The 27,316-nt window shown below is 46.5% G+C and overlaps 2 protein-coding genes across 2 annotated transcripts in view; both read right to left on the bottom strand.

The window, feature by feature from the left end:
- Window positions 1-192, bottom strand: part of LOC146521839 (uncharacterized) — a 121,997-nt gene extending 121,805 nt beyond the window's left edge. The window contains exon 1 of the mRNA XM_085140744.1: window positions 117-192. The gene's annotated coding sequence lies outside the window, so the exon portion shown is untranslated. The remainder of the gene's footprint in view (window positions 1-116) is intronic.
- Window positions 153-27,013, bottom strand: LOC146521838 (uncharacterized). The gene is made up of 4 exons (XM_085147450.1): window positions 26,991-27,013; window positions 26,599-26,886; window positions 19,043-24,150; window positions 153-181 (listed from the first exon to the last, which is right to left on the bottom strand). The coding sequence occupies exons 1-3, from the start codon at window positions 27,011-27,013 to the stop codon at window positions 19,080-19,082; spliced, it is 5,382 nt and encodes a 1,793-aa protein (XP_085003576.1). The 3' UTR covers window positions 153-181; window positions 19,043-19,079.
- Between the last annotated feature and the right edge of the window lie 303 nt (window positions 27,014-27,316).

Genomic DNA, 27,316 nt, shown 5'->3' with positions numbered 1-27,316 from the left:
CTGTGGTGTTGATGACTGATCCTTGCCTGTAAATGCAGACACAAAAATGATAGTTTTGAATATTTAGGGCATTAGGTCAGTGCTCTTAACATTATATGTCAAAATACTGAAATTACCTGAAGCTCACAACGGCCAAGGAGACAAAGGAAGAAGGGAACGAGTTTTTGTAAGCAGGTTCAATCTGCAGACACAAAGCAGATTTCCTTAAAACAATGTCTATCTGTTTCTTAATGTACACAAACAGATAAATTTTATATAAATTGTAAACTTTACAGTAAGACAGAAGACTAATTAAAGGGCAAATCAAAGAACATGACCTCTATAGTGAGTAGCAATGATGGTTCAGTACAAAAAAAAGTACTTGCTCTATCAATTTTGTATATTCCTGATGTCTAATGTTTTCACCTCTCTCTCTAGATCAGCAATCTGCAATTCATTTTTTTAAACATTTATTTCACTGAGTATTTGGTGTTTTAATGTCTATTCTGTTTACAGAGCACACAGCATTCATTCTGCTTTCCACATAGTGGGAAGCAGATTTGCCTCGGACGATGGAAAAAAACTTACATACCTAATAAATGCTATATATTAGTGGGAAAAGTAAAAGATTACCTGTGTCTTTATAGATACAGATCGGTCTTTAAAAGCATCAGATGATGAATTCGACAAGTCCTTGGTAAAATTGCTTTGAAGGGATCTGAAAACAACATATCTGGTGGTTGTTTTTGTCAGAGTAGCCGTGGTTGTTGTTGTTGAAGGAACCGTTGTGGTGGTTGTTGTCAGAGGAACCGTGGTGGTGGTGGTGGTTGTTGTCGGTAGGGCAGTGGTGGTTGTTGTCGGAGGAGCCGTGGAAGTGGTGGTCGGTGAGGCAGTGGTGGTTGTTGTCGGAGGAGCCGTGGTAGTGGTGGTCGGTGGTGCAGTGGTGATTGTTGTCATGGCTGTGGTGGTTGTTTGAGGAATTGTAGTGGTGGTGGTTGGTGGGGCACTGGTGGTTGTTGTCGGAGGAGCCGTCGTAGTGGTGGTCGGTGGGCCAGTGGTGGTCGGTGGGCCAGTGGTGGTTGTTGTCATAGCTGTGGTGGTTGTTGGTGGAATCGTAGTGGTGGTGGTCGGTGGTGCAGTGGTGGTTTTTGTCGGGGGAGCTGTTGTGGTTGTGGTCAGTGGGCAGTTGTGGTGGTTGTCGGAGGAGCCGTGGTAGTGGTGGTCGGTGGGGCAGCGGTGGTTGTTGTCGGAGGAGCCGTGGTAGTGGTGGTCGGTGGCGCAGTGGTGATTGTTGTCATAGCTGTGGTGGTTGTTGGAGGAATCGTAGTGGTGGTGGTCGGTGGGGCAGTGGTGGTTGTTGTCGGAGGAGCCGTGCTGGTGGTGGTTGTCAGTGGGGCAGTGGTAGTTGTTGTGGTAAGAGCCGTGGTGGTGGTTGGTGGGGCAGTGTTGGTTGTTGTCGGAGGAGCCATGGTAGCGGTCGTCGGTGGGGCAGTGGTGGCTGTTGTAGGAGGAGCCGTGTTTGTGGTCGTTGAGGCAGGGGTGGTTGTTGTAGGAGGAGCCGTTGTGGTGGTGGTCGGTGGGGCAGTGGTGGTTGTTGTCGGAGGAGGCATGCTGGTCGTTGCTCCTGTCACTTCCGTTTTTGTCCCCGTAGCTGTAGGAGATAAGTTCACATACTCTTAAATATGAACGTATGTATGTATTAAGTACAATTTCTAAATTCCTTTTCCATAAATTATTCTGAGTTACCATTCCCAAATGAATCCTTAATGTACTAGAACTTCCTAATGCATATATGCCATGAATTCATTCCAACATCAGTTTTTGGAACAATTTTCACCCTTACCTGAGTACATCAATATAATTTATACAATAGAACTTTTTTTTTTGATGGTGTTTTTAGTAGACAAAGTTGAATGGCTTAGACACAATTTGAGCTGCAGTTTGGGGAAAGCCTAGGAGGGGATTGATCCCCATGTATCAATGAGAAGTGAAGAAGTGAAAGCTGTAACAGCCTGGAGGTTCAGCTGGTCACTGATCAGCTGTTTCTCTCTCTGTCTCTCTCTCTCTCTCGCCAGGGCGGAACTGATTACACCCTCGGAGGAAGAAACACCGGTGCCTCATTAGTGTGGCTGGCAATTAAGCCAGGAATCAACGGCTGTTCTTCGCTGGATCGTTGTGTGAATCGCGTCAGTGAAAGTCGAGCGTCTAGCAAGTGTTTTTCCGTATAGTTGTGTGTTTGAAACTAACAAGCGTTTCTTTGTGCGCAGACCCTCTGGACTGTTTTCCCTAGTGTTCCCTGAGCGGCGAGTGTTCGAGGAGAGAGATTGGATTCGTGTGTGGAGTGCTTGGAGAAAGACGTGAGCTCGTGTGTGGCTTGTTTGGAGAGAAACGAGAGTGTTCCCCTGGATTTCTCCTGGAGCCCTGCCCCTCTCACCTTTTGTCTGTAGCACTGCCCCACACCTTTTGTATATACACTTGTTGGACATTGTACGTTAATAAATTCTCTTGTGTACATCAATCCCCGGAGTCCAGCGCATGAGTCCACCTTGTACACCATGACAAAAGCATTACAAAAGGGGAGGGAGGGTGGGGCACTAAAATGAGAACAAACTGCTTTTAGAACTGGGGAATCATACCTAGATAAAAACTGGAAAGAGCGTGTTTGCAGGCATGGGCCCGCTCTGTGTAATATATTTAACACATTACTCTTTTTTAATTAACCCTTTAAAACCGGTCAGAGCGGGCACGCTCCGTTTTGCACAACTACTTTTAAATCCTTGTGGAACTGCAACCACGTAAGCTAGAGCAATATTTTTTTTTTGCATATGAAACCGGAGGAGTTGTACTTACATCTTACGCCATCAGCTTGTCCTAGGTCACGGTTTCCTTCCACATATGGCTTTGCAAAAACGGCATAAAAAGCGCTTGCAGGAACAAAAACATAATATTCCAGAAACACGCTTTGCCGATCTGATCAGCTGTTCATAACTCTTCCTACGTTAGAATAGACGTCAGCGTGAACTATCGCATGTCCGCCATTACTTGCCCGAAACCGGAAGTGACGGTAAGCCTCTTAAATTTCTCTAACTAGAAATATATGTTTTAAAAAAAAAGATTTTCAATTTTTTTGTAATTTATTGCACTTTCTTGCAATTTATGTAATTTCTATGCACTTAATGCATACATATTATTAAAATTTGCGCTATAATGGTTGTATTGATGTATAGCAACTTAAAATGCTCCCAAAAATGGCACTACAACATGTAAAAATATAATATAAGCTCTGGCGGACTTTGTTCTATGGTAGGTCTTAAAGGCTTAATGAACCCAACACCAATATGGGCAGGAATTGATAAGAATTTTGCAATTTCGATTCCATTATCATGATCATTTATTGATTACATAGTAATTTTTACTGGCTCCACTTTGTTTTCAGGTCTGCAGACCTGGTGGAATAGTGGACCCAAACGCAGCCAGACGAAGCGTGGAAACAAATTTCATTTAATCTAGCCTAAACCAAACTGAAAAAGAGCCGTTTTATTTGGGCTGAGCAAACCTACAAACAGTAAATGTCAAGTCTACTGAAGCAGATGATGTGGAACAGAGAGTGTGCGGACCCAAATGCAGATAGAGTGAAAAATTAACCAAAAAAATGGGCCTTTATTTTGTATTGAACAAAACACACAAAAACAAAAGGTGAAGCGAGGCTAAAATAAACGAAAAAACTAAACTGGGAAAAGCTAAAACACAAAACACTAAGAAAAAACAGTTAACTGACATAAACTATATGAGGATCTATCAAAATTAAACAGGAAACATGAGACAGACTAAGACGCATACTTGACACTGAGACATCACTGACTGGGGAGCCAGAGGGAACATGGAACACAGAACAAAGAGTGACTAAACTAGAAACATGGAACACAAGGAACACAGGGAAATAGAACCATGAACAACAGAAAAATCAAAGGCACAAGGTGAACAGATGTCCTGACAATGAACAGATATAAACTAACACAATAAATATACGAGGGTAATGAGAACACATGGGGAACAAAGCAGGGTGTAATAAAAATAATCAGGGGGGACTGAAGCCACTGAACACAGGACACGACACTGTCAGAGTAAAATGGGAAACATAAAGATGCAGACTAACTAACACAGTTTGGCATAGGAGCTGGGTGAAACACGGAAACAATTAAGGCAGACGAGACAAAGAGAGAGAGGGTGATGGACACGGAGGAAGAGAGAACAAGAAAGAGCGAGAGAGAGCCGGAGCGAAGATCGCGGAAGAAGAGGGAGATGACGGGCTGGGGAGAACATACGTGAACACATGACAAACAGGGAAGACACAGAGTGAAACAAAAGGAGGAAATATGTAAGCAGGAAAGGGTATATAACACACAACGACACAGAGGACATCACAGCCTCGGGCAGGGAATGAGACAGCGGCAAGAAAACATGAAACAAATGACCTCAGAAAACAAAAGAGAACTAAAACTCAGTGCTGAATAATAGAAATCTAAAACATTACAACATAAAGCAATAACCCCCCCCCCACAATAAACTCAACATGCTGGGTCAAAGGAACCAGAACCATGGCACTTTGAGAGTCACCACTATCTCTAAGCAGCATAACAAAGACATTACATTAATGCAAATTAAGTACATGCTGCATGGTCAAATGTTTTACATGTTGGAGGTATTTCCCCTCTTTATTGTGATCAGTGTTGGAAATCTGTCCTCCTCTCAGTTTTCAAACTCTGAATATGAAGCAGTTTCTTCTCTCATCATATCTCCGCGACGGAGGTACAAAGAGCTATGAAAATTGCAGTCACAGTACACCAAAGTCCGCTGATTCACCCAGTACAGGAATTGTGCTTCTATCCCACCTACCTTTTGAGTTATGCGATGTTTTGTAACTCCGAAAATCTGCGTTTTTCACCTCTCACCGCGATCTAATTCTGACTGCTCATCACCCTGTTTTCCAGGCGGCCCTCGCTCCTGCCAGTGGCACATTTGGTAATGAAACGGATCTTCAGATTCCACCTTGTCCAAGTTATTTTTTTCCATTACAAATTACTACACTATCACAGACCAGTGATCTATAGTGCTAATTTATTACAATGCAGAAAATTTTTATGATTTTAGCAGCTTTTCTAATATGGACCTCAGATTCTTGTTAATGCTCCATGGCAGAAATACATACAAGTACACAGCCTGATGAAGCAGACAAAAGCAGTACAGCAGGACTGAAATTGAGCAGAACCAGGTGGTTCTGCCTCTTTTCAGCAGAAAGTTCAGCGTTTTCTTATCAGCACAAATCTCATCCTCTTCTGCTGTTATTAGAAAAAGCTTTTTCACCTTTTTGCAGTTACGTGAGAACCAGTTTGCCTCAATGAGTAGCTGAAAAATTTCAGCCTCTTCTGCTCTTTCAGAAGAATTTCAGCTTTTTCACCTTTTTTCAGCACAATTTTCAGGTTCCTTATCTTTTCAACTCTATTCTGCACAAATTTCAGTTTCTTCACCTCTTTTAGCTTTTTTCAGTTACGTGAGAACCAGTTTGGCTCAGTGAGATGAGTAGCTGAAAAATATAACTTTTATACTTTTTGAGATATTGAGCTTTTTATGCCATTTTTTGCCCATTTTGCTGACAGGGACCACATTATCTGTGTGATCACCAGTTTTGCTTGCCGGGCTGAGCCATGTTTTATCTCAGTGAGATGAGGCCATGGTTCTCAGCCGGAAAAGGGTGGAGTGCCCACTCCGGGTCGGGGATGAGGTCTTGCCCCAAGTGGAGGAGTTTAAGTATCTCGGGGTCTTGTTCGCGAGTGATGGGAGAAGGGAGCCGGAGATCGACAGACGGATTGGGGCTGCAGCTGCAGTAATGCAGACGCTGCACCGGTCCGTCGTGGTGAAGAGGGAGCTGAGTGTAAAAGCGAAGCTCTCAATTTACCGGTCGATCTACGTCCCTACCCTCACCTATGGCCACGAGCTGTGGGTAGTGACCGAAAGGACGAGATCGCGGATACAAGCGGCGGAAATGAGCTTCCTCCGAAGGGTGGCTGGCATCTCCCTTAGAGATAGGGTGAGAAGTTCGGCCATCCGGGAGGGGCTCAGAGTAGAGCCGCTGCTGCTCCACGTCGAAAGGAGCCAGCTGAGGTGGTTTGGGCATCTGACAAGGATGCCCCCTGGGCGCCTCCTGGGTGAGGTGTTCCAGGCATGTCCCACCGGGAGGAGGCCCCGGGGCAGACCCAGGACACGCTGGAGAGATTATATCTCTCGGCTGGCCTGGGAACGCCTTGGTGTTCCCCCGGATGAGCTGGAGGAGGTGGCTGGGGAGAGGGAGGTCTGGGCCTCTTTGCTTAGGCTGCTGCCCCCGCGACCCGGCCCCAGATAAAGCGGATGAAGATGGATGGATGGATGGAGATGAGCAGCCGTTCTAAGAGCAGGAGGCCGGGGTTCGAATCCTGCTCATGACAAAAAAAATTCAGTTAAAGGTTCAACTGTTTAAACTCTTTTCAACACAAATTTCAGCCTTTTCACCTTTTTTTAGAAGAATTTTTCACTACTTTTCAGCACAAATTCCAGCTTCTTCAGCTGAAGAAAATGTTGCCATAAGCGGGATTCCTCAGCTGAAGTATCCAGCTTTTTCACCTCTTTTCAGCACAATTTTCAGCCTCTTCTGCTCTTTTCAGCACAATTTTCAGCTTTTTCCACCTCTTTTCAGCACAATTTTCAGGTTCCTTATCTCTTTTTTCCTGAACTTTCAGCATTTTCACATTTTTTCAGCACAAATTTCAGCTTCTTCTGCACAGTGCACTTTAAATTTAAATTTCCTGTTTAATTTTTAAATTTAAATTGATTTCAGTAATTAACAGAGCCCAAATAGATTTTCTCAGCCTTGAAAAAGTCACAAGACTATCCTATAGTGTAATGTTATGAGGGGTCAAAAACATTGGACAAAAATAAGATTTATTGAAAAGCAATATAGCAAAATTGCAATATCAGCCTAGTCCTTGAATTTTAAGTTCCAGATAGTTTTAAAGTATGAAGGTAATCTTTTGCATGGCTTCATTTAATATGTTAAAGTTATATAAAAGTGAGGGGGTTAAGTGGAAACCTTTCAACCTTTTTTTAGAAATGAGTGATTTTAAAGGAAATGATCTATGTGTGCTGTGACACTGAGTATGAGGAAAACCAAATGCTTCAGCCTCAAGAAGGAAAGAGACAGACAGAAGCAAAACTATCACCACGTATGCAAAATTTCCTCATCTCAGCCAAACTCAAAGTTGCTCAAACCCACTTTTTGAAGAAATTTAAAAAAAATTTAGAAATTTGGCTTCATCTTGCATCATTAAGTACAACTCACCTAGATTTACTTCACTCAAGTTAATTCAATTCAATTCAATTCAATTTTATTTATATAGCGCCAAATCACAACAAATGTCGCCTCAAGGCGCTTCATAGATACAGAGAAAAGCCCAACAATCATATGACCCCCTATGAGCAAGCACTTTGGCGACAGTGGGAAGGAAAAACTCCCTTTTAACAGGAAGAAACCTCCGGCAGAACCAGGCTCAGGGAGGGGCGGCCATCTGCTGCGACCGGTTGGGGTGAGAGAAGGAAGACAGGATAAAGACATGCTGTGGAAGAGAGACAGAGATTAATAACAGATACGATTCAATACAGAGAGGTCTGTTAATACATAGTGAGTGAGAAAGGTGACTGGAAAGGAAAAACTCAATGCATCATGGGAATCCCCCGGCAGCCTACATCTATTGCAGCATAACTAAGGGAGGATTCAGGGTCACCTGGTCCAGCCCTAACTATATGCTTTAGCAAAAAGGAAGGCTTTAAGCCTAATCTTAAAAGTAGAGATAGTGTCTGTCTCCTGAATCCAAACTGGAAGCTGGTTCCACAGAAGAGGGGCCTGAAAACTGAAGGCTCTCCCTCCCATTCTACTTTTAAATACTCTAGGAACAACAAGTAGACCTGCAGAGCGAGAGCGAAGTGCTCTAATAGGGTGATATGGTACTACAAGGTCATTAAGATAAGATGGGGCCTGATTATTTAAGACCTTGTATGTGAGGAGCAGGATTTTGAATTCAATTCTGGATTTAACAGGAAGCCAATGAAGGGAAGCCAAAACAGGAGAAATATGCTCTCTCTTTCTAGTCCCTGTCAGTACTCTTGCTGCAGCATTTTGGATTAACTGAAGGCTTTTTAGTGAGTTTTTTAACATCCTGATAATAATGAATTGCAGTAGTCTAGCCTGGAAGTAATAAATGCATGAACTAGTTTTTCAGCGTCACTCTGAGACAGGATATTTCTAATTTTAGAGATGTTGCGCAAATGGAAGAACGCAGTCTTACATATTTGTTTAATATGTGCGTTGAAGGACATATCCTGGTCAAAAATGACTCCAAGGTTCCTCACAGTGTTACTGGAGGCCAAGGTAATGCCATCCAGAGTGATTGATGGTTATGCACAGAGTAATATGTGCATAACCATTAAAGTATTATAAAATTCATCATTAATACAGTCTACATATTTTCTATAGCAATTATTCATGTCATTATATATAGCTATGCTAAAGCAGTTCATTAATTTTATATCACTAGTAAGATTAGCATCACTTAGATTACCTGTTAGAAGCAAGGAAATTGATATAATCCGTCCAATCCCCGTTGTTTAATCAATTAAATCTGTAAAAGAAACATATGTCAAAACTATACATGACGATTAAAACAAAAACTTAAAAAACGAGTTAAAAACCCAGTAAAATAAAATGTGACAAAAATGCAAAATAATTATTATACTTTTTAATAAAAAAACAACAACTATACGTGAACATTTTGAAACAATATGGGTAAAATACTTAATTAGCATTAGTTTAATAAGTAAGTGAAAGAAACAAAAAGTCATATTCACAGTACATAAAATCAGTTTTGTACATTGTACTTACAAAAACTGAGATTAGATGAAAATGTATTAATTCTCCCCCTTTTTAATCCATTTTTAGATATTTTTAAATTACTATGTTTTAAACAGTGCAGTTCACCTCTTCACTCTGTTAAATTTTATGTTCACACCTCTTGTGGCCTTATATATTTCAGAAGAGTGAGGGCTAATGATGTATGTAAAAGAAGATAGAGGAATCTGTGACATCCTGAGGAACAAGGTCACATCACAGGACTCACGAGTTTGTCACGATGAACCTGAAAGTTTCTTGGTTCAGGATAACAGCCTCTCCCTTCTTTTTGTTAGTGACCAGAGTTATTTGTAGACATCAAGGCAGGCAAACAAATAATGAATTCCAGTAGAGTGAAAAACATTTGGAAAATATGTCGCATGATATACTGTATGAGTTTTCAAAGATTTTTCACTGTACCATGTAATACAGTACTTTTAAACAAAGTGATACATTCTAATAATAATAATAAAATGTTGTGAACTCACAGCATTGTAGTTAATATTCCTCCTGTTTTTCCAAGTAACTGAAATCTTATGAAGTCAATATTATCTACTGCAAAATTATGATATTTAAAAAATGGGACATGTCTGCACTTTGCTTTAAGTCAAATTTTGGCAAAAATACATTAAATACCACACTGCTTATATTCATTCACTATCTTGTCTCTGTTTGCTGCATTGAGATGATTAAAGCTGACATGGTATTATTTTTGAATACTGGTTCAATTCTCGTCACGTTTTCCCTCAAGCCAAGACAAGGAAGCTTTGTAAAGTGAGGAGCCATGAACTAGAAATTAATCTAGCTGTGTATGTGTCTTACATCAAGACCTTAGTTGGATCATTTTGGGAATATTTTTCCCGTTGTTTTCTTTTCTTTTCTTTTTACTATGCATTTTCTGCAGCTTATCTGCCCAACAATGGAGAATGATGATACATTCATATGCTTCCTCACATTTTCAAATTACAGTTCTGCTGAAGAGTAAAAAAATAAGGATAAACAAACAAAGAAATACAAACAAGATTTCAAGAATACTGGCCCAGCTTAACATTTTGTTTCTTCTAAATGTATTTTCTCCACCGCTATTGTCTATTTTGACTGAAGAAATGTACTGCAATCTTCTACTGTGGCATGTTAAAACATTATTCTGTGTATTGATTTGTATTTTCTATGTAGTCTTCACATAGACAAAATGTATACCCTGCATACTCTGGTGCTTTCCAGACTCAAGGAAACAAAAAAGTAGTATTTTGTACACTAAAATAAATGCCAGAATATTAGGTCTGCCTTGTACCTACCTGGAAGTGAAACAGTTTCTTACATACTCATATAAAACCTACATGAGCCTACAGGAACAGCTTGGTCATGGAAATTTTTGCCATGAAGCTCCTGGTGCATTTTTTTGTGTTAATGTTTATGCAAAAGGAGATTTGGAAATGTGGTTATTGAGTCAGCAGAGCCTTTGTGACCTTCGTGGACTATGTTTCAACATTAGACAACTGCACTCTGTAACTTTACATGATCTGCCACTTTGTAGCTGAATTCCTGTGGTTCCTAAACACTTCCACTTTGCCTTAATACCACTTACAGTTGATCACGTAATATCTAGGACAGAAGAAATTTCACAAACTGGCTTGTTGCAGAGGTGGCATCGTACATTTGAACTGATGTTGGCAAACAGCGAAATCAGTTATTCTGCAAAGGTTGCAGCTGAGTGTGTCTGCCGGAAATAACTCTGTTCTTGATTGGTGGCTTCAGTATATTATGGAATCTGTTCCACTTTTGCAGACTGAGTTTTTCAGTTTTCAGTTTTATTTATCATATGCAAGTTAGCACAGGGTCAACATTGCAATGAAATGTTTTTGACGAGCAGCAGTCACTCAGCAGCATGGTACAGTAGAAGAAAATATAATAAAATCTAATAAAATCTAATAAAATAATAAAAAATAAATAGAAAAATAGTAAAGAGCAAAATTTTAGATGTATGTAATATCTAGGACAGAAGAAATTTCACAAATTGACTTGAGATCAGTTGATCTGCAAAGATTGCAGCTGAGTCTGTTTGCAAGACCTGCTGGAAATAACTTTGTTCTTGATTGGTGGCTTCAGTATTTAATGGAATCTTTTCCACTTTTGCAGACTGAGTTACTGAACCTCATTATGTGGGTTTGAATCAGCCAAGGAATATACAAATTATGGTGTCGCCAATCAAAGCTTGTATAAACTGCCTAACAATAAGGTTCAAGACTGATTTAATACCATAAACACTTGAACAAACATAAAGAAAGGCCTTTTGTCTGGATAAAAGTAATCATCCTTAATTAATAAGCATTATTTATCCATGAATGATGTTTGAGATCTAGTATGTTATGTAACCAGATCTTGTCACATTTATTTTTAGAATCGAGCAGGTACATGTGCGTCACTTTCAATATTGTTTATAACAAGGTGGGGTTCTTTCTTGTGAAACAGCTTCATGCTAGTGAACAATCACGTAGACAAATGGCATCTAGCACATTCTTTTTACATTTCTAATCCACTCAGGTAAATTCTGATCCTTTAGTGTAAGTACTTCTAACACTGGTAGATGTAATGACATTTTGTACAAAGAAAAATGCAACTTAATTAGAAATATAGATACCTGTAATATAGCTACATGTAGCACTTGGTACACTTTAATTAAATCCTGCTGGAATGGAGAATATTTTAAGTCAAAGTGCAGCAAATCACAGAATATGAAAGAAAAAGAAATTTGCAGACAAGGATACATTTTAACATAAATGAAAAGTCTAAGATTAAATCAGTTTAAATCAGTAATTAAACGGGTTATTTTTTAACTGTGATTGTTGGTGTGATTAGTATTTCAACAGACTGACAGTCAGACAGTCATACCTCTCAGTAATCCTCATGCACTACTGAGTGTATTAATCTTAACACATATTGATGGACATTGTTTAATCTGTGACATTAAAGGTAATAAAGTTATTGCTGTATTATCTGCATGTATGACAAAATGTATAAAAAATAAACTTTTTCACTTTTTAATGGGCATGCTGCAGAATTTCTCCAATCAAATAATAACATGTTAATAACTTTTCAACAAGACAGCTTGAGATTGCTGACATGAAACAAAATGTTTCACATATACAAAACCAAACCTAATAAATTATGCAGCTGTTTGTTTGAAGTTTGTTTGAAGTTTTTCCTTTTATCATTTAACAGGATCTTTTGAATCATTAAATGTGAAAATAGAATTGACACAAAAGAAACTGAACTGCCCAGACTACCAAGATTACTGAAGAGGAAGAAGACTAGGGGAATGTTTTGCTGCAACCATGGTGAAAAAACAAAAGCAAAAACATTTAACATACTTGGCCTTTCTCATTTAGACATAATGAAACACACACACAAACACTTGATCTGTGGTGCTTCAGCCATTAATTTTGTACAAACGCAGACAGAACACTAACAAAAACATAAATCCTATAAAGTTCATTGTCTTTGTCACTGCACATTTGATTGATGTCACATTGTCAGACTGTATTCCGACGCTACAGATTATACAATAGGTTTATTAATCTGAGCTGTTTAATGTTGATGGACATCAATTAGCCTATGACTTTCAACTTGTGACTATTGTATTTTCTACAGAATGTATGATAAAAAGGATAAAGATAAATTACATTTTTGCTGCACACTTTTCAGAATCAAATAAGTATAGGTATATAGCACCTTGTTGCTTTGTCATCTTGAAGTGGTCATGTTAACCACGGCTACTTTATTCTTCCTCAGCCAAACAGCAGCACCCATGCGATTGTTTTGCCCGTTACTTATAACGCTGTTATTCCCATCACTTTACATAAATAGCACAATAACAGATAGTTAATAGCTAGAGTTTATTCCTGGTGCTTCAGCTCACCCTGCTGGATAATACATCACTTGTCCAATGCACATTTACAATCACAGTGACTGTATTCATCCATCAGTAATTTTTTCAGTGTTTTTTGGATATGTGTGGTACACTTGGTCAAGGATCAAATAATTATGGGGACAAATGCCCATCCCCATGTGTTTGAAGGCATTTTTGAGGCTCAAAATGTGGTTTTAATGTCAGGGTTACAATTAGGTTATGGTTAGATATAGGCTAAGGGTTAGGGAAAGCCATTCAATTTTGATGGTTAGGGTTAGGGTAAACAGCTAGGGAAAGCATTATGTCAATTATATGTCCTGACTAAGATATGAAAACGTGTGTGTGTGTGTGTGTGTGTGTGTGTGTGTGTGTGTGTGTGTGTGTGTGTGTGTGTGTGTGTGTGTGTGTGTGTGTGTGTGTGACCTACTATACTCATACCTGCAGAATTAGAACAGATATTTCTCGTGCGGTGGCGGGTAGGTAGGATTTTCTCACAAGGACATTAACAGCTTATGCAAGATAAGGGAGGAGCAAACTTATAAAATCTTCCATGACCCCCTTCTATTTAAATCATTAGTCTTGGTGCACTTTGTACTCTGCAATCTCTATGTTCCCTAAAATAAATTCCTCTGGGAACAGATTTACTGTCAATGAAATTTTGGCACAAGTCTTTGACAGTGAAAGTGACATAGATCCGAATGTGTTTGAGACAGAGGATTGTGTTGAGGAGGACACCGATTTTGAGGAATTCTCATCTGATGAGAATCCCCCCCCCCACACACACACACACCCTCTCACATCATCCATAAGTCCATAAGTGACTGAGACAGGACTCTCTTCCAGACACTCTAAACCCACTGGCACAATATAAATTTCAAATTCGTTTAAATTTAAATATGTTTACATTGTCTATTCTGTAGGAAAATGGGAATGGTTGGTGGTATTAAAGTCCTGTTTGTGGCACATTAGTATATGTGAGGGGGCAAACTCTTCAAGATGGATGGTGACCATGGTGGCCATTTAGAAGTCGGCCATCTTGGATAGAACTTTTGTTTTTTCAATAGGAAGAGGGCCATGTGACACATCAAACTTATTTGTAATGTCGCAAGAAAAACAATGCTGTACTTGGTTTCAACGTAACTTTATTGTTTCATGAGTTATTTACAAGTTTCTCTTTGTTCACAGCCATTGACATGTGGAAGAGGTTAACGCATGAGGAGCGGATCGAAATTGTGCTGATATCTGGTGAACGCAGTAACTAAATAAAATACACTTCAGCTAAATACTTCTAATTTATTTTCCCAAACCACCCGGAGCCGCAGTATAATGACAAAAGAGCCGCATGCGGCTCCAGAGCCGCAGGTTGCCGACCCCTGGTCTAGGTGTTGAAAACTAGCCATGATATCTGTTCTTATAGCTTGGTGAATTCAGCTGGCTAAATCCACAAAGAGAAGCAGCACAGGTCAGATGATCAGGGCTGAGCCAAGCAGCACGGAACTGAAAAGCTACCGAACTAAATCACTATAACTGAAACATGCAATCTTCCATAACGCTGCCTGTGTATCCCCTTTGTATCAATGTGGTGCCAAAACTCAGGCTTGGCATGACAGACCATTTGGCCATTTGACTAGAGTGCACAGGGCATGTTTCAGGTAATCTTCCAAGTTGGCATCTCAAAAACGATACTGACTGAGTAGGGCACATTGTTTATGTCTTACTCTTTAAAGAAGCTATACAGGTAACTAGGCATCAAGACTATTCTGACTCTAGGGTTTAGTCATAAATTGTATACCCATCCATCCATCTTCATCCGCTTTATCCGAGGCCGGGTCCCGGGGGCAGCAGCCTATGCAGAAAGGCCCAGACCTCCCTCTCCCCAGCCACCTCCTCCAGCTTATCCGGGGGAACACCAAGGCGTTCCCAGGCCAGCTGAGAGATATAATCTCTCCAGCATGTCCTGGGTCTGCCCCGGGGCCTCCTCCCGGTGGGACATGCCCAGAACACCTCACCCAGGAGGCGCCCAGGAGGCATCCTTGTCAGATGCCCGAACCACCTCAGCTGGCTCCTTTCGATGTGGAGCAGCAGTGGCTCTACTCTGAGCCCCTCCCGGATGGCCGAACTTCTCACCCTATCTCTAAGGGAGAGGCCAGCCACCCTTCGGAGAAAGCTCATTTTTGCTGCTTGTATCCGCGATCTCGTTCCTTTGGTCACTACCCACAGCTTGTGGCCATAGGTGAGGGTAGGGACGTAGATCGACCGGTAAATTGAGAACTTCGCTTTTACACTCAGCTCCCTCTTCACCACGACAGACCGGTGCAGCGTCCGCATTACTGCAGCTGCAGCCCCAATCCGTCTGTCGATCTCCGGCTCCCTTCTCCCATCACTTGCGAACAAGACCCCGAGATACTTGAACTCCCCCACTTGGGGGAGGAACTCATCCCCGACCCGGAGTGGGCACTCCACCCTTTTCTGGCTGAGAACCATGGCCTCAGATTTGGAGGTGCTGATCCTCATTCCTGCTGCTTCACACTCGGCTGCGAACCGTTCCAGTGCGAGCTGGAGGCCCTCACCCGATGAAGCCAACAGAACCACATCATCCGCAAAAAGCAAAGATGAGATTCTGAGGCCAACAAAGTGAAAGCCCTCCGCCACTTGGCTGCGCCTAGAAATCCTGTCCATAATTATGAATTATGAACAGAACCGGTGACAAAGGGCAGCCCTGGCGGAGCCCATCACCCACCGGGAACGAGTCCGACTTATTGCCGGCAATGCAAACCAAGCTCTTGCAACGGTTGTATAGGGATTGAATGGCCCGTAGCAATGGGCCAGACACCACATACACCTCCCACAGGACACCCCGAGGGACACAGTCGAATGCCTTCTCCAAGTCCACAAAACACATGTAGACTGGTTGGGCAAACTCCCATGCACCCTCAAGTATCCTTGAGAGGATAAAGAGCTGGTCCAGTGTTCCGCGACCAGGACGAAAACCGCATTGTTCCTCCTGTATCCGAGGTTTGACTAGCTGACAAACTCTCCTTTTCAGCACCCTGGCATAGACTTTCCCAGGGAGGCTGAGGAGTGTGATCCCCCTGTAGTTGGAACACACCCTCCGGTCTCCCTTCTTAAACATGGGGACCACCACCCCGGTCTGCCAGTCCAGGGGTACTGCCCCTGATCTCCACGCAACATTGTAGAGGCGTATCAACCAGGACAGCCCTACAATGTCCAGAGCCTTCAGGAACTCGGGGCAGACCTCATCAACACCAGGGGCTCTGCCACCAAGGAGTTGTTTAACTGCCTCAGTGACCTCGCCCCAAGAAATTGGCGGGTCATTCCCCTCATCCCCAGACTCTGCTTCCTCCTCGGAAGACGTGTCAGTCGGCTTAAGGAGGTCCTTGAAGTATTCCTTCCACCGCCATACAATTTTCTCAGTTGACGTCAGCAGCGCTCCGCCAGCACTATACACAGTGCAGGTAGAGCACCGCTTTCCCCTCCTGAGACGCCTGACGGTTTGCCAGAATCTCTTTGAGGCAGTCCGAAAGTCTTGTCCCTATTGCCAGTCTTGGCAGCCGGGGATCAGTCCGCCAGGGCTTCCGCTCCTGGCCGCCACCCGGCACACAATGCACCCGACCCCTATGGCGCCTCCTGCGGGTGGTGGGCCTGCGGGAGGATGGGCCCATGTCTCCTCTTCGGGCTGTCCCCATGGACTAAGGCCCGGCCACCAGACGCTCGCCCTCGGGCACCCTCCCCAGGCCTGGCTCCAGGGCGGGGCCCCGGTAACCCTATCCCGGGCAGGGTAAACTGTTCCCTCGATGTTCTCTTCATAAGCGTCTTCTGAATCGCTCTTTGTCTGATCCCTCACCCAGGACCAATTTGCCATGGTCCTGGGTGAGGGATCTAAATTGTATACCTTTAGGTTATTTCAACCTTATCTTTACCTACTCAAACAGCAAAACATCACAGGAGACAGTGTAAATTTCTTATACATTCTATATTCTGCACATTCTGCATATTCTTACAGAAAATGTAAAAATTTAAATACATTTCACAGAATAAAAATATAAATATATAGCTTTTTATAAACATACAATTTATATAAATAAGAAAAGTGACAGTGCTTTTTATTTGGGGGGCGGGGGGGCGGGGGTGACCACATGTAGACCCACTCTTTACACTTTATTATACATTTTTTGTGATATATATACTGTGTATGCTCTATATGAAGGGAAACCTGAAACCTTTAATTTACAAGCATTTAAAAAGTATAAGAAGAGCTGTTGTGGATAATTTTGTTACAAAGTCAAGAAGTTGTTTCTATATATTTTTAATGTTTAGTCTTTTTCTATATAAAAGAGGAACAGTTAACAGACATGTAGGCAGAGACACACTTAAAAGCAAGAGGGTCTTTGTAGGGTCTTTACCTTAACTTAACAATTTAAAGCACCTCGAGGTGACTGTTAGTGTGGTTTCGTGCCATATAAATAAACTTGAATTTAATTAAACTAAGCAGCATAAACTACTAAGCCTCTAAGATAAAGCACCCATTTTGTTTTATCTTTTGCCTTTGTGTTGTTAGTTAAATTTTTCTATTTATGATTCAATTAACCACATGCATAAAAGAAGTCTGTGTCATTCTGTTCACTACAGGGCCATTCCCACCAAGAAATATTTTCATATTGACAAACATAGCAATTCTACTCTTTCCGATGTGTCCAATAAATAAAGAGCTGCAGTGAAAGAGATCATCTGCTGCTTGTCTTTCAAATGAAAACCAGCACAGATGCTATTGCTGGCTTGATAGAAGCCATAACAGCAGCACCAGGGGTAAAACAGTGCTGGAATTAATCTTGTGGCATACTCCACTTGAAGCTGTAGTTGCAGTAGATGTAGTAGTTGTTGCAGTAGTTGTAGATGTTGTTACAATAGTTTTAGTAGTTGATGTAGTAGTTGTTGTACTAGGTGTAGTTGTTGGAACAACAGTTGCAGTAGTTGATGCAGCAGCTGTGGTAGAAAAAATGTACAAAACTTTTTTAACCAAGTCACTCTAAAACATTTGAGACTTTTTGATCAGACATAATGACTACGATTACTCACCTGTATAATTGACAGCGATGGAGTCCCTTTCAATGTCAAAGCCTGTAACGTTTGAGGCTGTACTGTTCAAAACATTTCTAATCTCAGTGTTGTTTGGAACAGATGTGTTTACAAACCGAAGTTCTATCGTGTTGATGACTGATCCCTGCCTGTAAATGCAGAGACAAAAATTATAGATTGGAATATTTAGGGCTTTAGGTGAGTGCTCTAAACATTATATGTCAAAATACTGAAATTACCTGAAGCTCACAACATTCAAGGAGACAAAAGAAGAAGGGAACGCCAATTTGTAAGGAGGTTCAATCTGCAGACACAAAGGAGAATTTTCTTAAAATTCAAACTCAAAACCATCCTGCTCTGAGGCAACAGGGATAACTCACTAACTAAAAAAACTGGGGAAAACTGGGAAAACTTTCACAGATTTTAAATTGATGCAGTTTAATTACTTTATACAATTTTATCATAAGTATATTATCCATCTTCTAGTGAGAGAAATGTAGTGCTTTTTGTCTTGAATATGTCCTGTAAAGTCAGGTTCAATGTATGAGTTGGAGATGAGAAAGACAGTAGACAAGCGAAAGAAAGAGAATCTTTATCTGTATTTGTTAAAGTGAAAAGGTTTGTTCAAATATGAAGTGAGAACCAACATCTTAAGAGCTTGTCTCCTTTGAGAGAAGAATAAACATCCAGCAATAATACTGACTTAAAGTGCTTTGCCACAAGTACAAAAGACTGCGGATCAATAGCTCAAAAGCACATGTGTAAATCTTGGGACAAAGTGTTCCAAAGTTTTTAACAGTGCAAGAAAATCTCCATAAGTTGATTTTGTTCATCTGGACGTAGCGTTTTGGATGAGTGATGAAACGTTTCTCCCACAAAACACTACATCCAGATGAAGAGAATCAACTTTTGGAGATTTACTTACCTGGATGATTGAGCATGCATCAAAGTGTAAGCAAAGATTCTATAGTTGACTAGTTCCTGCTGTAATTCAGTGAAATCCTGTATTGAGCATTTAGTACTTTAATAGCTGTTCTTTAGACACATCATTCATGCTACTTTCCACAAAGTAAAACACTTACCTGTGCCTTTATAGATGCAGCTCGTGTTTTAAAAGCTTCAGATGATGAATTCAACAAGTCTGTTGTAAAATTGCTTTGAATGGATCTGAAAACAACAAATATGGGGGTGGTGGAGGACGTCACTGACGTGGAGGTCGGGGCCGAGGTGGTGGTGGAAGCCATCGTTTTTGTGGTGGTGGCACCTGTGATTGTGGTGGGGGCTGTGGTGGTGGTGGTTGAAGCTGTCGTTGTTGTGGTGGTGGCACCTGTGATTGTGGTGGCAGCTGTGGTGGTGGTGGCAGCCGTTGTTGATGTGGTGGCTGGGGCTGTGTTGGTAGTGGCTGCCGTCGTTGTTGTAGTGGCTGTGGTGGTTTTGGTGGCTGCCGTCATTGTTGTAGTTGCTGGGGCTGTGGTGGTGGTGGCAGCCGTTGTTGTTGTAGTGGCTGGGGCTGTGGTGGTGGTGGCAGCCGTCGTTGTTGTTGTGGCTGTGGTTGCTGTTGTAGTGGCTGGGGCTGTGGTAGTGGTGGCAGCCATCGTTGTCGTGGCTGCTGTGGTGGTGGTAGCGGCTGCTGTTGTTGTAGTGGCTGGGGCTGTGGTGGTTGTGGCTGCTGTGGTGGTGGTGGCAGCTGTGGTGGTGGTGGTGGTGGTGGCTGCTGTCGTTGTTGTAATGGCTGGGGCTGTGGTAGTAGTGGAAGCCGTGGTTGCTGTAGTGGCTGAGGCTGTAGTGGTTGTGGCAGCCGTCGTCGTTGTTGCGGCTTCTGTTGTTGTTGTAATTTCTGGGGCTGTGGTGGTAGTCGCAGCTGAGGTTGTTGTAGTTGCTGGGGCTGTGGTGGTGGTTGCAGCCGTCGTTGTTGTAGTGGCTGGGACTGTGGTGGTGGTGGTGGCTGCCGTCATTGTTGTAGTGGCTGGGGCTGTGGTGGTGGTTGCAGCTGTCGTTGTAGTGGCTGGGGCTGTGGTGGTGGTTGCAGCCATCGTTGTAGTTCCTGGGGCTGTGGTGGTTGTGGCTGCTGTGGTGGTGGTGGCAGCCGTCGTCATCATTGCGGCTTCCGTTGTTGTTGTAATTTCTGGGGATGTGGTGGTGGTTGCAGCCATCGTTGTTGTCGTTGCTGGGGCTGTGGTGGTGGTTGCAGCCATCGTTGTTGTAGTGGCTGCTGTGGTGGTGCTGGAAGCTGTCGGTGTTGTAGTTGCTGGGGCTGTTGTAGAGGTGGCAGCCGTCGTTGTAGTGGCTGGGACTGTGGTGGTTGTGGCAGACGTCGTTGTTGTAGTTCCTGGGGCTGTGGTGGTTGTGGCTGCTGTGGTGGTGGTGGCAGCCGTCGTCGTTGTTGCGGCTTCTGTTGTTGTTGTAATTTCTGGCGCTGTGGTGGTAGTGGTAAATGTGGTTGTTGTAGTTGCTGGGGCTGTGGTGGTTGTTGCAGCCATCATCGTTGTAGTGGCTGGGACTGTGGTGGTGCTGGAAGCCATCGTTGTTGTAGTTGCTGGGGCTGTTGTCGAGGTGGCAGTCGTTGTTGTAGTGTCTGGCGCTGTGGTGGTGGTTGCAGCCGTCGTTGTAGTGGCTGGGGCTGTGGTGGTTGTGGCAGACATCGTTGTTGTAGTTCCTGGGACTGTGGTGGTTGTGGCTGCTGTGGTGGTGGTTGCAGCCGTCGTTGTTGTAGTGGCTACTGTGGAGGTGCTGGCAGCTGTCGGTGTTGTAGTTGCTGGGGATGTTGTAGAGGTGGAAGCCGTCGTTGTTGTAGTGGCTGGGGCTGTGGTGGTGGTGGCAGCCGTCGTTGTTGCAGTTCCTGGGGCTGTGGTGGTTGTGGCTGCTGTGGTGGTGGTGGCTGCCGTCGTTGTTGTGGTGGCTGGGGCTGTGGTGGTTGTGGCTGCCGTCGTTGTTGTAGTGGCTGGGGCTGTGGTGGTTGTAGCTGCCGTCGTTGTTGTAGTGGCTGGGGCTGTAGTGGTTGTGGCAGCCGTCGTCGTTGTAATGGCTGGGGCTGTGGTGGTAGTGGCTGCCGTCGTTGTTGTAGTGTCTGGGGCTGTGGTGGTAGTGGCTGCCGTCGTTGTTGTAGTGTCTGGGGCTGTGGTGGTTGTGGCTGCTGTGGTGGTGGCAGCCTTCGTTGTTGTAGTTGCTGGGGATGTGGTGGTTGTGGCGGCCGTCGTTGTTGTGGTGTCTGGGGCTGTGGTGGTTGTGGCTGCTGTGGTGGTGGTGGCAGCCTTCGTTGTTGTAGTTGCTGGGGATGTGGTGGTGGTGGCTGCCGTCGTTGTTGTAGTGTCTGGGGCTGTGGTGGTTGTGGCTGCTGTGGTGGTGGTGGCAGCCTTCGTTGTTGTAGTTGCTGGGGATGTGGTGGTGGTGGCTGCCGTCGTTGTTGTAGTGTCTGGGGCTGTGGTGGTTGTGGCTGCTGTGGTGGTGGTGGCAGCCGTCATCGTTGTTGCGACTTCTGTTGTTGTAATTTCTGGGGCTGTGGTGGTAGTGGCAGCTGTGGTTGTTGTAGTTGCTGGGGCTGTGGTGGTTGTGGCAGATGTCGTCCTTGTTGTGGCTGCCGTTGTTGTTGTAATTTCTGGGGCTGTGATGGTAGTGGCAGCTGTGGTTGTTGTAGTTGCTGGGGCTGTGGTGGTTGTAGCTGCCGTCGTTGATGTAGCGGCTGGGGCTGTGGTGGTAGTGGCTGCCGTCGTTGTTGTAGTGGCTGGGGCTGTGGTGGTAGTGGCTGCCGTCGTTGTTGTAGTGTCTGGGGCTGTGGTGGTTGTGGCTGCAGTGGTGGTGGCAGCCTTCGTTGTTGTAGTGGCTGGGGCTGTAGTGGTTGTGGCTGCTGTGGTGGTGGTGGCAGCCGTCGTCTTTGTTGCGGCTTCTGTTGTTGTTGTAATTTCTGGGGCTGTGGTGGTAGTGGCAGCTGTGGTTGTTGTAGTGGCTGGGGCTGTGGTGGTGGTTGCAGCCGCCATTGTTGTAGTGGCTGGGGCTGTGGTGGTAGTGGCAGCTGTGGTTGTTGTTGTTGCTGGGGCTGTGGTAGTGGTGGCAGCCGTCGTTGTTGTAGTGGCTGGGGCTGTGGTGGTGGTGGCTGCTGTCGTTGTTGTGGTGGCTGGGGTTGTGGTGGTTGTGGCTGCCGTCGTTGTTGTAGTTCCTGGGGCTGTGGTGGTGGTTGCAGCCGTCGTTGTTGTAGTGGCTGGGACTGTGGTGGTGGTGGTTGTTGCCGTCGTCGTTGTAGTGGCTGGGGCTGTGGTGGTAGTGGCTGCTGTCATTGTTGTAGTGTCTGGCGCTGTGGTGGTTGTGGCAGACGTCGTTGTTGCTGTGCCTGCCATTGTTGTTGTAGTGGCTGGGGCTGTGGTGGTAGTGGCTGCTGTGGTGGTAGTGGCTTCCGTCGTTGTTGTAGTGGCTGGGGCTGTGGTGGTGGTGGCTGCCGTCGTTGTTGTAGTGGCTGGGGCTGTGGTGGTTGTGGCAGACGTCGTTGTTGTAGTGGCTGGGGCTGTGGTGGTAGTGGCTGCCGTCGTTGTTGTAGTGGCTGGGGCTGTGGTGGTAGTGGCTGCCGTCGTTGTTGTAGTGGCTGGGGCTGTGGTGGTTGTGGCAGACGTCGTTGTTGTAGTGGCTGGGGCTGTGGTGGTAGTGGCTGCCGTCGTTGTTGTAGTGGCTGGGGCTGTGGTGGTAGTGGCTGCCGTCGTTGTTGTAGTGGCTGGGGCTGTGGTGGTGGTGGCTGCTGTCGTTGTTGTGGTGGCTGGGGTTGTGGTGGTTGTGGCTGCCGTCGTTGTTGTAGTTCCTGGGGCTGTGGTGGTGGTTGCAGCCGTCGTTGTTGTAGTGGCTGGGACTGTGGTGGTGGTGGTTGTTGCCGTCGTCGTTGTAGTGGCTGGTGCTGTGGTGGTAGTGGCTGCTGTCATTGTTGTAGTGTCTGGCGCTGTGGTGGTTGTGGCAGACGTCGTTGTTGCTGTGCCTGCCATTGTTGTTGTAGTGGCTGGGGCTGTGGTGGTAGTGGCTGCTGTGGTGGTAGTGGCTTCCGTCGTTGTTGTAGTGGCTGGGGCTGTGGTGGTGGTGGCTGCCGTCGTTGTTGTAGTGGCTGGGGCTGTGGTGGTTGTGGCAGACGTCGTTGTTGTAGTGGCTGGGGCTGTGGTGGTAGTGGCTGCCGTCGTTGTTGTAGTGGCTGGGGCTGTGGTGGTAGTGGCTGCCGTCGTTGTTGTAGTGGCTGGGGCTGTGGTGGTAGTGGCTGCTGTGGTGGTGGTGGCTGCCGTCGTTGTTGTAATTTCTGGGGCTGTGATGGTAGTGGCAGCTGTGGTTGTTGTAGTTGCTGGGGCTGTGGTGGTTGTAGCTGCCGTCGTTGTTGTAGCGGCTGGGGCTGTGGTGGTTGTGGCAGACGTCGTTGTTGTAGTGGCTGGGGCTGTAGTGGTTGTGGCTGCTGTGGTGGTGGTGGCAGCCGTCGTCGTTGTTGCGGCTTCTTTTTTTGTTGTAATTTCTGGGGCTGTGGTGGTAGTGGCAGCTGTGGTTGTTGTAGTGGCTGGGGCTGTGGTGGTGGTGGCTGCCGTCGTTGTTGTGGTGGCTGGGTCTGTGGTGGTTGTGGCTGCCGTTGTTGTTGTAGTTCCTGGGGCTGTGGTGGTGGTTGCAGCCGTTGTTGTTGTAGTGGCTGGGACTGTGGTGGTGGTGGTGGCTGCCGTCGTCGTTGTAGTGGCTGGGGCTGTGGTGGTAGTGGCTGCTGTCATTGTTGTAGTGTCTGGCGCTGTGGTGGTTGTGGCAGACGTCGTTGTTGCTGTGTCTGCCGTTGTTGTTGTAGTGGCTGGGGCTGTGGTGGTAGTGGCTGCTGTGGTGGTAGTGGCTTCCGTCGTTGTTGTAGTGGCTAGGGCTGTGGTGGTGGTGGCTGCCGTTGTTGTTGTAGTGGCTGGGGCTGTGGGGGTTGTGGCTGCTGTGGTGGTGGTGGCAGCCGTCGTCGTTGTTGCGGCTTCTGTTTTTGTTGTAATTTCTGGGGCTGTGGTGGTAGTGGCAGCTGTGGTTGTTGTAGTTGCTGGGGCTGTGGTAGTGGTGGCAGCCGTCGTTGTTGTATTGGCTGGGGCTGTGGTGGTGGTGGCTGCTGTCGTTGTTGTGGTGGCTGGGGCTGTGGGGGTTGTGGCAGACGCCGTCGTTGTTGTAGTGTCTGGCGCTGTGGTGGTTGTGGCTGCCGTCGTTGTTGTAGTGTCTGGGACTGTGGTGGTAGTGGCAGCTGTGGTTGTTGTAGTTGCTGGGGCTGTGGTGGTGGTGGCAGCGTTCGTTATTGTAGTGGCTGGGGCTGTGGTGGTGGTGGCAGCCGTCGTTGTTGTAGTGGCTGGGACTGTGGTGGTGGTGGTTGTTGCCGTCGTCGTTGTAGTGGCTGGTGCTGTGGTGGTAGTGGCTGCTGTCATTGTTGTAGTGTCTGGCGCTGTGGTGGTTGTGGCAGACGTCGTTGTTGCTGTGCCTGCCATTGTTGTTGTAGTGGCTGGGGCTGTGGTGGTAGTGGCTGCTGTGGTGGTAGTGGCTTCCGTCGTTGTTGTAGTGGCTGGGGCTGTGGTGGTGGTGGCTGCCGTCGTTGTTGTAGTGGCTGGGGCTGTGGTGGTTGTGGCAGACGTCGTTGTTGTAGTGGCTGGGGCTGTGGTGGTAGTGGCTGCCGTCGTTGTTGTAGTGGCTGGGGCTGTGGTGGTAGTGGCTGCCGTCGTTGTTGTAGTGGCTGGGGCTGTGGTGGTAGTGGCTGCTGTGTTGGTGGTGGCTGCCATCGTTGTTGTAATTTCTGGGGCTGTGATGGTAGTGGCAGCTGTGGTTGTTGTAGTTGCTGGGGCTGTGGTGGTTGTAGCTGCCGTCGTTGTTGTAGCGGCTGGGGCTGTGGTGGTTGTGGCAGACGTCGTTGTTGTAGTGGCTGGGGCTGTAGTGGTTGTGGCTGCTGTGGTGGTGGTGGCAGCCGTCGTCGTTGTTGCGGCTTCTTTTTTTGTTGTAATTTCTGGGGCTGTGGTGGTAGTGGCAGCTGTGGTTGTTGTAGTGGCTGGGGCTGTGGTGGTGGTGGCTGCCGTCGTTGTTGTGGTGGCTGGGTCTGTGGTGGTTGTGGCTGCCGTTGTTGTTGTAGTTCCTGGGGCTGTGGTGGTGGTTGCAGCCGTTGTTGTTGTAGTGGCTGGGACTGTGGTGGTGGTGGTGGCTGCCGTCGTCGTTGTAGTGGCTGGGGCTGTGGTGGTAGTGGCTGCTGTCATTGTTGTAGTGTCTGGCGCTGTGGTGGTTGTGGCAGACGTCGTTGTTGCTGTGTCTGCCGTTGTTGTTGTAGTGGCTGGGGCTGTGGTGGTAGTGGCTGCTGTGGTGGTAGTGGCTTCCGTCGTTGTTGTAGTGGCTAGGGCTGTGGTGGTGGTGGCTGCCGTTGTTGTTGTAGTGGCTGGGGCTGTGGGGGTTGTGGCTGCTGTGGTGGTGGTGGCAGCCGTCGTCGTTGTTGCGGCTTCTGTTTTTGTTGTAATTTCTGGGGCTGTGGTGGTAGTGGCAGCTGTGGTTGTTGTAGTTGCTGGGGCTGTGGTAGTGGTGGCAGCCGTCGTTGTTGTAGTGGCTGGGGCTGTGGTGGTGGTGGCTGCTGTCGTTGTTGTGGTGGCTGGGGCTGTGGGGGTTGTGGCAGACGCCGTCGTTGTTGTAGTGTCTGGCGCTGTGGTGGTTGTGGCTGCCGTCGTTGTTGTAGTGTCTGGGACTGTGGTGGTAGTGGCAGCTGTGGTTGTTGTAGTTGCTGGGGCTGTGGTGGTGGTGGCAGCGTTCGTTATTGTAGTGGCTGGGGCTGTGGTGGTGGTGGCAGCCGTCGTTGTTGTGGTGGCTGGGGCTGTGGTGGTTGTGGCTGCCGTCGTTGTTGTAGTGGCTGGGGCTGTGGTGGTTGTGGCTGCCGTCGTTGTTGTAGTTCCTGGGGCTGTGGTGGTGGTGGTGGCTGCCGTCGTCGTTGTAGTGGCTGGGGCTGTGGTGGTAGTGGCTGCTGTCATTGTTGTAGTGTCTGGCGCTGTGGTGGTTGTGGCAGACGTCGTTGTTGTTGTGGCTGCCGTTGTTGTTGTAGTGGCTGGGGCTGTGGTGGTAGTGGCTGCTGTGGTGGTAGTGGCTGCCGTCGTTGTTGTAGTGTCTGGGGCTGTGGTAGTTGTGTCTGCTGTGGTGGTGGTTGCAGCCGTCGTTGTTGTGGTGGCTGGGGCTGTGGTGGTTGTGGCTGCCATCGTTGTTGTAGTGGCTGGGGCTGTGGTGGTTGTGGCAGACATCGTTGTTGTAGTTCCTAGGGCTGTGGAGGTTGTGGCTGCTGTGGTGGTGGTGGCAGCCGTCGTTGTTGTGGTTGCTGGGGATGTGGTGGTGGCTGCCGCCGTTGTTGTAGTGTCTGGTGCTATGGTGGTTGTTGCAGACGTCGTTGTTGTAGTGGCTGGGGCTGTGGTGGTTGTGGCTGCTGTGGTGGTGGTGGCAGCCGTCGTCGTTGTTGCGGCTTCTGTTGTTGTAATTTCTGGGACTGTGGTGGTGGTTTCAGCCGCCATTGTTGTAGTGGCTGGGGCTGTGGTGGTAGTGACTGCCGTCCTTGTTGTAGTGTCTGGTGCTGTGGTGGTTGTGGCAGACGTCGTTGTTGTTGTGGCTGCCGTTGTTGTTGTAATTTCTGGGGCTGTGGTGGTAGTGGCAGCTGTGGTTGTTGTACTAGCTGGGGCTGTGGTGGTAGTGGCTGCCATCGTTGTTGTAGTGGCTGGGGCTGTGGTGGTTGTGGCTGATGTGGTAGTGGCTGCCATCGTTGTTGTAGTGGCTGGGGCTGTGGTGGTTGTGGCTGATGTGGTGGTGGCTGCCGTCGTTGTTGTGGTGGCTGGGGCTGTGGTGGTAGTGGCTGCTGTGGTGGTGGTGGCAGCCGTCGTCGTTGTTGCGGTTTCTGTTGTTGTTGTAATTTCTGGGGCTTTGGTGGTAGTGGCAGCTGTGGTTGTTGTAGTGGCTGGGGCTGTGGTGGTGGTTTCAGCCGCCGTTGTTGTAGTGGCTGGGGCTGTGGTGGTAGTGGCTGCCGTTATTGTTGTAGTGTCTGGTGCTGTGGTGGTAGTGGCAGACGTCGTTGTTGTTGTGGTTGCCATTGTTGTTTTAATTTCTGGGGCTGTGGTGGTAGTGGCAGCTGTGGTTGTTGTAGTTGCTGGGGCTGTGGTGGTGGTTGCAGCCGTCGTTGTTGTAGTGGCTGGGACTGTGGTGGTGGTGGCAGCTGTCGGTGTGGTAGTTGCTGGGGCTGTGGTGGTAGTGGCTGCCATCGTTGTTGTAGTGGCTGGGGCTGTGGTGGTTGTGGCTGATGTGGTGGTGGCAGCCGTCGTTGTTGTAGTTGCTGGGGATGTGGTGGTGGTGGCTGCCGTCGTTGTTGTGGTGGCTGGGGCTGTGGTGGTAGTGGC

The sequence above is a fragment of the Neolamprologus multifasciatus genome, chromosome 3, assembly GCF_963576455.1.
Source record: "Neolamprologus multifasciatus chromosome 3, fNeoMul1.2, whole genome shotgun sequence".
Taxonomy (NCBI): domain Eukaryota; kingdom Metazoa; phylum Chordata; class Actinopteri; order Cichliformes; family Cichlidae; genus Neolamprologus; species Neolamprologus multifasciatus.
This window is presented reverse-complemented; position numbering and strand designations above follow the sequence as displayed.